At 31.7% G+C, this 15,101-nt stretch overlaps 1 protein-coding gene across 2 annotated transcripts in view; it reads right to left on the bottom strand.

Annotated features, from left to right (window-relative positions):
- The window catches only part of LOC143232870 (BAI1-associated protein 3-like), a 181,077-nt gene extending 176,443 nt beyond the window's left edge, over positions 1-4,634 (bottom strand). For both annotated transcript variants that reach the window (XM_076468859.1, XM_076468860.1), the window contains exon 1: positions 4,498-4,634. In XM_076468859.1, coding sequence (XP_076324974.1) covers positions 4,498-4,628 — 131 coding nt within the window. In that variant the 5' untranslated portion in view covers positions 4,629-4,634. The remainder of the gene's footprint in view (positions 1-4,497) is intronic.
- Positions 4,635-15,101: the final 10,467 nt, after the last annotated feature.

Below are 15,101 nucleotides of genomic sequence, written 5' to 3'. Positions count from 1 at the left end.
ATCAGTGCTGAAATGCGCTGTGGAATGTTTTAATGGCTAGTGAAAAGAGTATCACAAATGTTCAGATTGTTAAAAATAAAAATGATTTAATGTTTTCAACTAAACAAAATTTGGATTAAAAATGAAAACATTCTGGTAAGAATATTAGAAAATGAATAGGCTTTTACTAAATTATAATATACCATCCATATAAGAATATCTTTAATTTAAATATTATTAATGTACTACAATTGAACATACGTAGCCTTAATTATAATTTTGTTCTTTAGCTTGATTACCTACAATTGAGACTGCAAGTGGAATATAATAAATGAGGTAATAAAGTGACACTCATAATTTGCTGAAACCTTTCGTCAACCTGAAGATGACCTAGGAAGGTCGAAACGTTGTCTTCTGCTTATATATAAGTGTTAATACTCATACCAACCGTTCTGAGATACAAAAATCAATTTTGTTTACACAAATAAGATGATTAAAAATATATATGTTAGTGTTTTATAACGCTAACTATAAGAGAATTTTATGAACATTGCGATTTTATTTGATTGTTTTGCTCTTTTAAGAGCACTTCTGATAAAAAGTGAATCTGACATAAAATGTCGGAATTTCCTCACTTTTACTGTAATATCACATCCACAAAGTTTAACGTATAAATTTTTCCATCTGTAAATCCAGTTGTTTAGAATTTTCTTCAAATGGACAATAACGCATTTCCTACACAGTACTCAACTAGTTAACAACTTCCCGTAAGAATACAGTAGTGAATGGATAGTCTTTGCCACCACGTCAATTGGACTTAGATCTTCAATGAGCATCTAAAGGCGCTTGGTAGCTGGTGATTCACCTAGACAGTGTTGATGAAGTGAAAGCAACTGTCATCCGTTAAAGATGAGTAAGCTGTATCATATCAGCAGCTTGTACTGTCTCATATTTAGCTTGTCACGTCAATGTATGATTTAAAATAGAATCATAGATTATCAATAAACGTTTTCTTATTACCTACTAAGCTGCAAAATGTATAGCACCAAATTAACCTTCATGAAAGTAGATCCCAATAGTAGATGTTTGAAGTTGAATCAAATAATTGAATAATGACACATTTTTTGTATAAAAAGAAAATCAGAAGTTCTTTAACATGACTCCGTAGTTGACCTTTCTCATAATTGGAAAATATGGAAATTCCCAATTACATCTTAACTGCCAAGAACAGTATGTTCTCAGTGCTTACTGAAAATTTCGTTTGTATAAGGATACATCAGTACAGCGCTAAACACCCTTTGCAAAATATGGAGTTACGCGGACTTAGGTACAGATCACAATAAGGATTCAAACCATTCTTGCTTTACTTTTAGCAATGATTTTGTTGAACATCTGGGTTTTGTCAGCGTATGAGTTTCAGTAATGATTACTGGGCTAAACAAATAACAAAATAATGTTAGTTAAGGTATTAAAGTTGATGAAATATTTTGATCAACTTGCGGAAAAGATGAAGAAAATTGTGAAATCTTCGACTCATCTAGAAAACAAAGTAATTTTTTTTACAATTACATCGTTTCGTTAAGTACTAAAAGGGTCATTTTTCAAAGCGGTAATTTGAAAATAAAGAATACTGAGCAAATATCAATCCCTGGCATACCAAACTTGCTCGTCCTTTCAGCGTGGGGGAGTTATAATATGACTATCAATTCCACCATTCGTTGGTAAAATAGTACCGCAAGAGTTGGCGTTGGGTATTGATGATTAGCTACCTTCCCTCTAATCTTACACTGCTAAATTTGGAACGGCTAGAGAAGGCAACCCTCGTGTAGCTTTGCGTAAAGTTCAGAACAAACCAAACCCCTTTCCCAGTGGCTCAACGGTAACTCCGAAAACGAAAGTTCCTATACATTGTATAGGTTTGCGTTTAACAAACTATACGGAAAATACTCAAGGAACCAATTTGTCAGTCAGGGAGAAAATGTTAAAATTTTAAAGAATGCAAATTCTCCAAGACATTATATTACTGAAATTTTAAAAAACAACGAAAGATTAAGAATCCTGCAAGTATTACGTAAAACGATGACAACAACAAAAAACATAAATAAGACAGTTTTGTTGAAAGAATCATCTTGGCTAATTGTGCGATTCTCCAAAAGATGCTTACAACAAAGACTAAAAGTCTAGGAAAAGGGATGAAGTATATCAGAAATTACCTTTGTTGAAGGATAATATTCAAATAAAAATTTAAAATAAATGTAAAATATTCAAACAGAAGAGTACTTATAGAAACAGGAAAAAATGAGTTTAAAAAGGTGTTGAAAGAGAACATCTCATAACGACAGATAATCAGTTTTATTAGTTCACCCACACAACCCTTCTAAACACCGGAAATAGTTTTAAATTCATAAATTATATTCAAAACCGTCCGTCAACAAAAATGAAGAAGTGATATTGTTTGATTTCATAGGCCTGTTCGTATCTATACACAAAGTGGCGTAAGAGATTGCCTTAGATCACATGAAGACAAGACCTTGACTCAACGGACGTTACTTTCACCAGATGAAACTTATACCGTACTGAAACTGTCTTGACAGCTTCCAATTCCAGTACAATGAGCATTATTAACAAGTCTATGGTACAACTATGTACTCTCTAATTTGAATGACTTCTAGTTTCTATGTCTAAGTATTAACTCCCAACAAAATTGATTCCCCATGAAAAATCGATTAGTCTTCAGACTTAGAATGCCAAAATCAGGTGTTCAATTTCTTTCGGTAAACATAGCAGATAGCCCCTATGTGGTTTTACTATAAGATATACAAACACATACCCAACAAAACTGAAATATATACAAGATATCTGGATGACAAATTAACCAATAAACAAAATTTTGGAAAAAAAGTTGAGTCATCAGCAATGACACTCAATCTGCAGCAGAAAAGAATAAAAGTTTTTCTTAGATACTTGGTTTGCAGACAAAAGCAATGGAACTAACGATTACTGAACATTTTAAACCCCAGAATGTAGATAAACATTTGAGTTTATTGCCACGACTTCTCTTTCCACAAAGTTCTGGTTATTAAAACGTCAATGAGAAAATATTAAAATCTCTCTTCAATTTAATCAAATTGTCGTAAAGAAAACAAGTATGAAATGAAAGTCTTGAAAAATAATTGGTACCCAAACCATTTTATTCAACAAAATAAACTAACAACAAAAAAGATTGGATTTTTGAAACCTACCGCGATTACACTTTCTCTTGCTCCAACTAATCATCGCTATGCTGTAACATTTTGTTCTGAATTGAGAGACCACTGGTTATTTTGTTCGAATTGATTATCACTAGTATGATGTATCACCTAGATTTGTTTTAGAAGTAATTTTGCGCGACTCTTTAGATACCTAAATAATGGATTATGTTTATTAGAATACGCATTTAATTTAAAAAAATACGGTTGCAGCTTATAAAACGCAATACTTTTGTTTTCATAAGTCATATTTGAAACTTAAAAACCTACCCTACCACATGCTCTATTTAGTTAGTTATGTAATTTATCCAACCAGTGCTTGAACCCTAACAGAAAGATGAAGTTTCAGATTCTTGCAGTAAAATCCAATCCCTTTCACTTTCGCGATGACTCTTTGTCTCATTATTACCAGTAATAACAATTATTATAATTTATTCGGAAATTAACTTGAAAATTCCAATAAATTATTATACTGTGTAACAACAGTTTTACTTTTTGTAGTTCCTGGGCAGAAAGTGTTATTTCCCACTTGCTTAGGCCTAAAATAAAGGTAAAAGACCTTTTTTTTTTCTCTTCAAACTTCGCTTTTGTGACCTGGGTAATGAATTTTTCAAATTTACCTATTTTCCAGAACATTCCAGGTAAATTCAGTGCCGATAGCTGATAAAGAATTTTCTCGAACTTACAAGAAATTTTCTAGAATGTTGTAGAACTTAAGAATTTAAGAACTTTCCATAATAATACAGAGGCTCACCACTTCAGTTTAGTTTTAGCTGCCTATCTGATTTTGTAAGAGATGGCATTCTTCAGACGCATTCTGCTATGTATGTGGCCAATTTATCAAAACAAGAGCGAAAAAGTACACTGTAACAGCATCTACTAAAATGTGTAAGCCTACAAGGCATATTTCGATATGCCTGTCGGAGATCAAGACAAACCCTGGGCACCTCATTTTACCTGCAAGCACTGCAAAAAAACTCTAGAAAGTAGGATAGACAATTTTTGCTTCTTTGAATAGTAAGATGTTATATTATACAAATTTTAGACTTTAAAATTTAGACTTTAAAGTAGTATATAATATATATACTACTTGCTTAAGCAACATTTTATCGCCATGCAACAAAGTAACAAAATATTTAAACGCGCAAGGATAAATGCATAGAAATTACGCTTTTGAGAATTTTCCATGTTTTTATTTAAAAAGTATTAATAAACGTAATGTGTTAAATTACGTGACAAGTAATGCATGTTTCTGAGAAACAGTTCTTACCATTTGTCACTAGACCCCTGTTGATTGATGAGTACATTTTCGCATCGACTCTGGCTCTCAAACTTATTACCCGTAAAAGATGAGGTCATTCTCTGTTCATTGGCTGCCTGCGTAGCAGACTCACTTAGCATGTATTCTGAATCAGGCTTGTTTGTGTCGTCCCGAGTGATCTATTTCTATTATACCTGTGAATAGGTGCGCGTGTCATCAGCGCATTCGGCTTGACAAATGCGTGCTCATTGTCAAGGCTGATAATAGTCGAACCTATACATCTGATATACAGACAATCCTGACTCCACGCAATGATTGTATTTATTTAAGGCAGCTTTTCGTAAGACACTGTGCGGGTTAAAAATTGTTTTTTTGTGAATATGAAGGTTTTGCACATTCAGTGACACTTCACCTGAATGTCTTAATTATAAAGTTAATCTGCTGATCCTCGTTAAACACAACTTTGTTGTTTGTTTTTAAATGGTAAATGTTTTGTTTGTTTAAGACCCAACCAGTTAAAAGAAAAACAAAAAGAAATAAAATCATATATTTTAACTATATAAATAACAGCTACCTTACAATTGTAAACCGTTTCAGAATATATCTAAGTTTCACCATTACAAAATTATCCCGAGCACTAATAGTTTACAAATAAGTTATTTAAGTAATATCTTGCAACTAATAGTTTTTGAAACTTCTTTATTCTATACAATGATAGTTTAAAAAACAAATAGTTCTAACGCTATTTCATGCGCTAGTGTTTTAAAAAGATACACTTCTAAACCTACCATATACACTAACAATTTAAAACAAGTACTTTTGATACTACTTCATACAATGACATTTTAAAAACAAATACTTCTGTTATTATCTTATCGCTAATAGCTTAAAACAAACACTTCCCACACCGTTTTTATACACTAATATTTTAAAAACAAATTCCTCTATTCTCTTAAGTACTAATAGCTTAAAACAAATCATTAGATTAACATCTCAAGCATTAATATTTAAAAACAAATATTCTATACACTAATATTCTAAAAACGAATACTTCTATTACTATCTCAAGCACTAATGATTTAAAATATATTAATTTGATACTGCTTCAAACATTAATATTTTAAAAACAAATAATTCCAAAATTATCTCATCCAATAACAGTTTAAAAGCAAATAACTTTGAACAGTAAAACCTTACTTGTTGAAAGAAAGAGCCAAATACGTCACGACGTATTGTCTACCCCCAAAAAAATTCCCATTTCCCCTTAGACTACGTAATATAGCAACACGAAACGACTTTATGGTTCTGTGTTATTAAGAGAGAAAAACGTGGTTTAATGAAGTATTATTGAATGTAGCTGACAAAGATTGTTGTGTAGAAGAGATTTACAAAATATGTTCTTTACTGCAATGAAAATACCAGATAAAGATTAAAAGCTGCATAAGGAAATTCTAGACTTATGATTTATTGAATGTTCTGATCGAATTAAAAAATACACTGAAATACTGAAAAAGAAACCTCTACGTTTTTGCTATTGGAGTAAAGAACATTTTCAAATTCCACTATTTCAAAAAAAATTTTATTCTTGCTTTGCCCAACAATTATTAGCTTCATATTTGACTGTAACGCTTATTCTCAACATCAGTTCTTTACGAAGGTTTTGATAACATTATGTAAAAAATTTTGTTCCTAGATAGTAATTGTTATTTCTTAACTGTTTATGTTGTAAAAGTACAGAAAATGGCCATTATTCACTTCAAACTTAGCTTTTGTGACCTGGATAATGAAATTTAGAAATTAACCTATTTTCTATGTAAAAACGGGCAAATTTGCACATTTTCATTTACATAAGGTCTGAACAAAACATATGAATCAAGATTTACATGTATTTATACTAAAGTTATACAAAAATGAGAAAAATGTTTAGAAATGAGTGGTTTTTAGAGACTTGCGACGGTAATGTAAATCACTTTCACGTGTCAGCTCCCAAATATAGACTCCCATCATATTTTCGTTATACGCTCCCAGGTCACAAAAGCAAAGTTTAAAGAGAAAAATAGGTCATTTACATTTACTTTAACCATAAGCAATTGGGAAATAATACATTCCGCGCAGGAACAAAAAAAAGTAAACATTTTGTTACATAGTGTAATATATATTCGAACCCGCGACCACCTGGCCCTGTCGGCCCAAAGAAAAAATATTACTAACAAACAAATTATACATTTAGTGACAACAAGAAATAGTGACAACACATAGTATATGCAAGTTCTAACATACTTAAAACTTTTAATACGATATTCGTGAAATAAATATTTATTTATAGAAAGTATTAGACGAGATAAGACAACGCCTAATCAGAGCATGTCATTAACAATAAAAAATGAAACCTTATACACCTACCAAATGACTGACGTCCATGGTGGAAACAAAATGATCTAATTTGACTAAATTAAATTACTTGAAAAGCAAATAGTAATAAATTAAATAAAAAGAAATAAATTATAAATACTAAACTAGAAAGTTATAAAAGTAAAATATTTGTTTGAAGGGTTTTAATTGTTTTTCTCTATATTTGTTAGTTATACTTTTTATTGCAATATCAATTATAGCTGTTGTACTGTCGCTTCAACTTTAATTTTAGACACTCGTATTAGTTGCTGAATGTTTTTCTTACTATGTTTTGAATAATTTTGTCCATGCTTTTAAGTTAGATTGTCTTTTAATATAAAACCATATTTAGTTTAATTAATACTTACTTTTCCTTATTTTGATTTAGTTTCTTATATCAACTGCATATATACATACATACACACGTATATTCACATATGTCTATTTTATTAAGATACGAGAGGCTAAAAGCTAAAGCGTTGTGTTAAATCACCGTTATATAAATATACGATGATCAGTTTCTGCTAATCAGCAAAATAAGTTAAATATACGAATATGTCATGTCAGAGAAAGCTCACATCTTCATAAACCATTATTAATCAAAGCTTAGGTACAGCACAATGCATACAGGTTGTCCATGCTATCTATCAAGGCTCTTGATATACTTCATGGATAATCAATTCTTACAAACTTAGTAAAGTGAACTAAACACTCTTGTGTGCCAGACAACCAAAGTTCTCATAGTCATACTATATCATTATCTCTAGTTTGTGTATACAGCTTACTCGCATCACTAGGGTCTATCGTGAATGTTGAGTGGTCGACTTCCACTTGACAAAACAGATAATTAGCTGTAGCTTTATGTCCTATCAACTAGAGTGTCCATCAGCATGACGTACTTGGAGGTGCAGTAACTTGTTTTAACCTCCTCGTCTCATTAAGTTTGTAAATTCAGAAACTGTCGAATGATTTGTCCATTTTTTTTCAGGTTTTCTGAAGAGTTCAGATAATAAACAAAAGAGCTGTCAGTAACAATGAATCATTTGCTGAAAGCTTCTGAACTATACACAACAACACACACATGTACACTCATATACCTCGCCATTTCTATACACACATATATAGCCATGATTATATATTAACACGAAAACAAACTAAATCTATATGTAGTCACTTAAGTTAGTAAACTAAAGTGGAATTGTTGTTAATCTTCCCTGTTGACAAGGGATTCATGATGAGGAAATAAAAATGTCTAATAACGAAAATAAAGACGGTTGATTAAACACAAGGCGTTTTATTTAAAAGGTTCGAACGTTACGGAATACATTCATTCCGTTTTCAGTGAAATCTAAAAATTGTGTTATGAAAATGATTATTATTTGGTTAATAATTATCCTTTGTTTTCTGAAAGCTATTAATTGGCTATTGATATACAAGACAAATAAATTGTTAACTTTTCATTCTGATGTTGCATTCTATTTTCAATCAAATTTTCAGTTCATTTCATTGTTACGTTCGAAAATTTAGCATACAAATACCATAACCAGAAATATTTTTATACTTTTTATTTAAATCATATAATCGCTAAGTAGGTACATAAAGTAAAGCTTGAAGAGGATATGTATTCTATGAGCAACATGAGCTATGGCTTTAATAAAAAGTTAATTATTTTCCTCATCATCTATGTCATTTTCAATCTTACAAACCAAAACAGTTTATAAATTATATTGCTAAGCTGTTTTACCATCAACATCCTCGAAAGACAGTAACATGTTGACAAATAAAAAAAAAAATTCTAAATGACAATCTAATAAAAAAAGATGAAACTTTGTATGCCCATCTCTGGATTATAAAAACGAGATTAAAATTCCAGGTTCTCTTTGTTTGTATGACTAATATAATAACATGGTTTATCAATACGCACCCAGCTAGTACAGTGATAGGTCTATGGATTTACAACGCTAAAATCAGAGGTACGATTCCCCTCGGTGGGCTCAGCAGATAGCCCGATGTGGCTTTGCTATAAGAAAACACACAAACACACGTCTATCAATAAGTCTAATATTCCTATCTCTAAAACTAAAAATATTTATAGGGCTGTATACTTCCATCGTCTGTAAAACTAAGTGTAGTACATATCAATATAACGTGTTCGTTTCTTTAATGTTCTTTTTAATTATTTCTTTTGGCACAAACCTCCCTACATACTTTACAATATTGTGACTAAAAACATAAAAACTTTATAACAAAATAATTAGCACTGTTTGCAGCTAGTTCATATCATTTTCCAAAAGATGTTAATTAGTTTAAACTCATTTCTACCTCGGGCTTATTTTAAAATAAATAAATTATTTACAACAGACTAATTAGATAAATATATATATATTCATAATATATTAATTGATTAATATTAAGATATTTAAATCAGACTAGTTAAAAATATTTCTCTAGAATTATGTAATAAGATAATTATTATTAAACTATAAAGCAAATATTTCACAAAATATATATAATATTATTTAATAATATCTTAATAAATTATAATATATTTTTACAACTTTCTAACAATTTAATAATCAAATGTATAAGATACAATTGTAGTTAATATGCCAAAGTCTTTACAATAGACTATTGTGTTAACTATTTGCAACTAATTTACAATCAATTATTTACGGCAAATTAATTAATTATTAATAGACTTTACAGCATTAATTAATTAACAAATTTCTTACGATAAACTATTTTGATTAATAACAATGAATTGACTTGGATGTTGTTGGGTTTTTCTTGTTGCCGTTTTGGATATTAACAGAAAGCTACACAAGGATGACCTGCGCTAGCCCTTCTAAAGTTAAATGACGCAACATCCACTACAACTCTTGTTTGACCAAAGAGTGAAATCTAGCTGTCAATTTTAAAACTCATCTCCTCACTAGTATGCGGAGAGCGATGTTGCGGAAACGGGACGCGAAGCTTCTTAAACCATCTGACTCAGAATTTGGCAGGACAACCTCTAGGCTACTTCTCCTCTAGGCTACGTCTAGCCCTGACTGATAATGATTAGACCTTCTTAACGCATTAACTTTTTTTTGACATAAAAGCCAGTAAGATGAGTTTACAAGTGATGATTAAGCGCTGATATTATTGCCATTATTTCTGTTCAACTATATAAATGAATTATTTTAAAGTGTTATAAGCAGGCGTGGTTTAGTGGTAACATGCAAGATTGTAGATCCGAGTGTTCGTGGTTACAGATCCGAAAACAAAATAGGTTTATAAGAACGACGAAGAAGTCCCGATACTTCTTTAGAGTAGCCTGACATTTAGCAAGTTAGAAATAGGTCTGTTGGCTGGATACCGTATATCTTATTAAAAGCACAGAATAGCTAGTGCATTTCTATCTTTATGCGAATATCCAAATCAAACGAAATCTGATTAAACTATTAGATGGCATACGTTAAAAAGAGAATAACTTAAGTGCTACCTTTGGAATTGTGAGGACACAGAATAGTATTTATGCTTTCGACAATAAATAAAAATAAAGACAATAAAATATACTCTTCAAAATAAGAAACGCAAAAGGCGAAATATGAGACAAATTTTTAGCAAGTTTATTCCGGGTAGTTCTGTATGACATGTGTGAAACGTTGCACATTCACTGCTGAACATCCAAAGTCTGCAAAGGCGAAGTCCACGCTCACTAGGTGAAGTTTAACGTCACTCAACGTCAATAACGAGTATGCCCCTCGTGAACATTAATAACTGCTTAACATCTCCTGCCCATGGAAGCGATGAGATGACGAATCACACCCTGTGGAATGGCTGTCCACTCAGCCTGCAAAGCTGCTGCAAGCTGAGGTAGAGTCTGCAGTTGAGGTTGTCGCCGTCGCAGACGTCGGTCCAACTCGTCCCAAAGATGTTCGATGGGGTTTTAATCTGGTGATTTGGAGGGCCAGGGAAGAACGTTGAGGTTGTGGAGTCTCAAAAAGACAGTGGTGAGTCGGGCTGTGTGAGGACGGGCGTTGTCATGTTGAAAAACGTCGTTGACGTTCACCATGATTGGTTGCACATGGGTCCTAAGAATCTCGTAGACGTTTGTGTACGGTCTGATCGGAAATCCTACGCAGCCCTCGTATGGTTGAGGCAGTGGTGGTCCTATCCCGAAGGTGACGTAACCGGATGTTGTGATCTTGTGCGGGCGTGGTTACACGAGGTCTGCCAGATCGTGGACGGTCACGAGTTGATCCATGTTGTTGGTGACGATTCCATAGCCTTGTGATGGTGCTTGGGTGGACATTCACAGCTCTGGCAACATCTGATCGAGATTCGCCTGCTTCCAACGACCAGTGGCGTTGTTGCGTTGTGCTTCAGTCAGTCTTGGCGTAACTGTATTGCGTGTCGATGGCTTAACACTGAGCTATGGAAACTGAGGACCCGTCACTTTTATAGGGATTTTGCACATGTTGCATTTGCAGAACATGCAGATCTCTCAAACAAATTTATTGGACACGCATGAGTTTTGGCGAAAAATCTGATGTTTTTCTCCGTTTTCAAACTGCACAACTTTTATTGTCATTTTGGTCTGACAATCAGTGCCTTAACACGTGTAACATCACATACTTTGAGCTTGTAACGTTATTACATATATTTCTCTTTAAAATAACAAAAATATCCCTTTTGCGTTTCTTGTTTTGAAGAGTATATAATGTCAAAAAAGAAGATTTATAGAGCACCTAGGTACACAATCACCTTTTAAGAATTTAAAAATTGGCATAAAAAGATGTAAAAGAAGACATACTAACAATGATTTACCAATAACGAAAAAAAAAGCAGAAACTTTAAATGAGATTAATTTAGATTACCAAGATATCTTATACTATTATCTGATGCAAAAACTATTTATGTTAGCTCGTTAATGAAAGAAAGGAACTTAAGAGATTTAGTAACAACACAGTCTTATTGCTGTTTTCATACATCCTCATTAGTTGTATTACTACACTTCGTGCATTTTTTTAATAAAGTCAGCGTCAGTATCTCGCCAATGTACTTCACTTTACATTCTATACGTCAGAATTATTATCAACCACAATAAACTTAAAACTCTTTACTCACATATAAAACACAAAACACATCCGACACAGCTAGTCAGGTTCAGCAGATTGTAATTTAATAATATATTTTCTTGATAGTTAGATTTAGCACAGCAGTTCAACATCATTTTACACTTTCATTTTTGAGACTTTCTAATTTTGTTGACTTTAGGCTACCTATGTATTTTATGTTCTAATATTTTCATAAATATTGGTTGGAAAAAAAAAATTTCTAAAATAAAGGTTTCATCATGTTCCGGGAAAGCATTGGTTTGATTTTACGAACCTCTTTACCTTGATATTAATATTACCAATATCTTAACCTGTGTCAGCGCTGTGTTTTGGAGCTGAAGATACCAAAAATATTTCCTACACTATAAACTCAGGATATATTATATGAGTGACAGGCAATCCCTTGGCACAGATAAGTAGTAGGATATTGCTGATTGACTGCCTTCTCTCCACTAATCAACAGTTCAAAATTAAAAACACCGTTGAATATCCATAGTATTCTTAACACAAATGTAAAATAAGGTAAGCTTTGTTTGTGGCTCCGTTTCTTTTAATAAATACGGATAAAAATAATTTAATGCTATAACTTTCCTGCTATCGCTGCCTCTGTTGCCTTTACATACCTGATACTTCTAATGAACCTATATTCCTTTTAACAACAGCTTCCTTATTACACTGAAAGTTGAAAATTCCATTCTTGCTATACCATGGACAGAAATTGATGGAGGATATATTATCCGTAACAGAAGTATGCAACTCTAGCTGTACTAGTATTAATATAATTTTCTTCCCTTTAGAAAATACAAAGTCTGTCAGGCCTACTGCGAATAAATGATTTTTTGTGCTGTTTTGAATAATCAGCAATTAAAAAGTTTTGAAATTTTGAATAAAATTATTTTACAAGCGATATCGTTTAAGCAGCAGCTAACAATCTGATTAGACGCAAACGAGGGATCTTTAAAATATTTACATGAAACATACATATATAAAACTAGCAGATAAAACAATCAACAGTTCACATAGTTAAAATAATCGCTATACAATGAAAATAACTATTTTATTCCTACCTACTCCAACACAAGTCTAAATATGTATCACATCACAGAGATTTAAAACTGTATGTTATTTGCTAAATTTTCTTGCATTTTATTTCAACTTTAAAAACTGGTCACATTCCTTTTGTTTTCTTCATAAGGATATTTCTAATTTGGCCTCAATCAGGCTTACTTATTCTCTCTTTGGATCAGCGATAAGTTTACGAACTTGCAACGCTCAAAATTAGTGGTTCGATCCTCAGCGGTAGACAGAGAAAAACTAACGTTGTTTACCTTTAAAATGCACGTACATACATACAAAACGTCACTTTTAGTATGATGATGGTGTAAAATATGCAAATTGTGACCTGTTGCATGAGAACTCATGTATATATTACTGAAATTAAATAATTACATTTAAACGAAGTTAAATAAGTAAAACTCATGAAGAAGAACTGCGTTAAAAACAACATATCCCAACTTCTCATTAATTACATTATAACCATAAATTTTAAGCTATAAACAAAATACGCTGCATGTTTTTAAAAAAGGATCCTAGGGTACAAGTTACAACGTGGGATTATAAAACGTATCCTAGGTTTTGAAGGTGACTACGGAAATAGGACTCGCATTGCGGTGGAGATACACCGTCTATCAGTCTTAACCTCCAATTCGCTAGTCTCACATAAGAAGATTGAAAATTAGGAGAGCAAGATGTAGGTGCTCAAGTCTACAACGTCCCACAACTATATCACCCTTCACTGCCTGCAGATAGCTGTGGGAAGGTGACTGCGCTTCCAAGTTAAAATAAGAATAAGAAAAAGATAAACATAAAAAAAAGATGTAAAATAAATAAATAAAATAAAAATATGAAAATAAGGAAATGAAGGTACTGTTATATGGGGTAAGATAAAACTTACCTCTCGAAGTTAGCATTCCTGCCCCTAGTATGGTAGAGATACTAATTAACACGACATTGAACCCTATCAGTAAAGAGATAGTTTACTGTTACTGTCGTACTTTTATATGTGGCTTGAGGTGTACATCCGAATAAAGTAGTGCCAAGTTCTTGAATGACCTTATTTTTAACTAAAGATAAGTATTAGTAATTTTAATAAAATTTTTCTGATTTTACTTTCTTTGTATTTATTTACTACATTTTTTGTATTTGTTACAGAATAATTTAATAACTGTATGTAAAATTTCTTTATTAAATCCATTAAATATTATTTTTTGTATTAGTATATCAACATTATTAATAAAATATTGTAATTCATTACAAATTTTACAATATCTGAATAACTACAAAATTATAATGTTTATAACAGATGGGTATAGCACATTACTATGTAAGGAGGGTAAACCATAAACTGGAAAGTCAAAATATTTTTTTTTGTCAAAAATATTTGTATTGATATCCTTTTCATCAATTGGAGGTTAAGATTGATAGACAGTGTATCTCCACCTCAAGGTAGGTTCTACTTTTTCAGTCACTTCTAAAACGTATGATATCTTTTATAAGTCCACTTTGTAGCTTCTATCCTGAGATCTTTTTTTTCAATGCAAGGTTTTTTCTTTAATTTTAATTTGTTTTGTTTATGGCTTAAAAATATGGTTATAATATATATGTATATATATGTTATAGTATAAAAAATCAATAGTTCAGTAAGCAGTTTAGTTATTTATAATATTTATAGTAGACTAATATATATGTTATTACATTTCTTAAACAATAGTAACTGCACTGGGCAAGTATGATAAGAATGATACGTGAAGCTTTTCGTACGAGATTTCTACTCTCGTACGTGAGTAATTCATTAAGTCGCCATATTCGTTTCAGCTGTTCTTAGTATGACAGCTGAATATCTCGCTAACAGCAAGGATAACTAACTTATGACCAAGAGCTATGTGTTTATAGAGACTTTTTTTGTGACGTGCCTCTTACTCATATATATTAAAACTAAATATTAGAAATTTTAATTTTTCTTGAAGATTTTAACGAAGTCTTCTGGTAAAAGTTACAAAATAAATGGAGTAAAAAATTAGCTTTTAATAAAATTAATATTGTTCTACAGTCTACGCGACA

The sequence above is a fragment of the Tachypleus tridentatus genome, chromosome 11 (genome assembly GCF_004210375.1).
Source record: "Tachypleus tridentatus isolate NWPU-2018 chromosome 11, ASM421037v1, whole genome shotgun sequence".
In the NCBI taxonomy this organism is placed as follows: domain Eukaryota; kingdom Metazoa; phylum Arthropoda; class Merostomata; order Xiphosura; family Limulidae; genus Tachypleus; species Tachypleus tridentatus.
The sequence above is the reverse complement of the archived record's forward strand: the minus strand, read 5'-3'. Positions and strand labels throughout refer to the sequence as shown.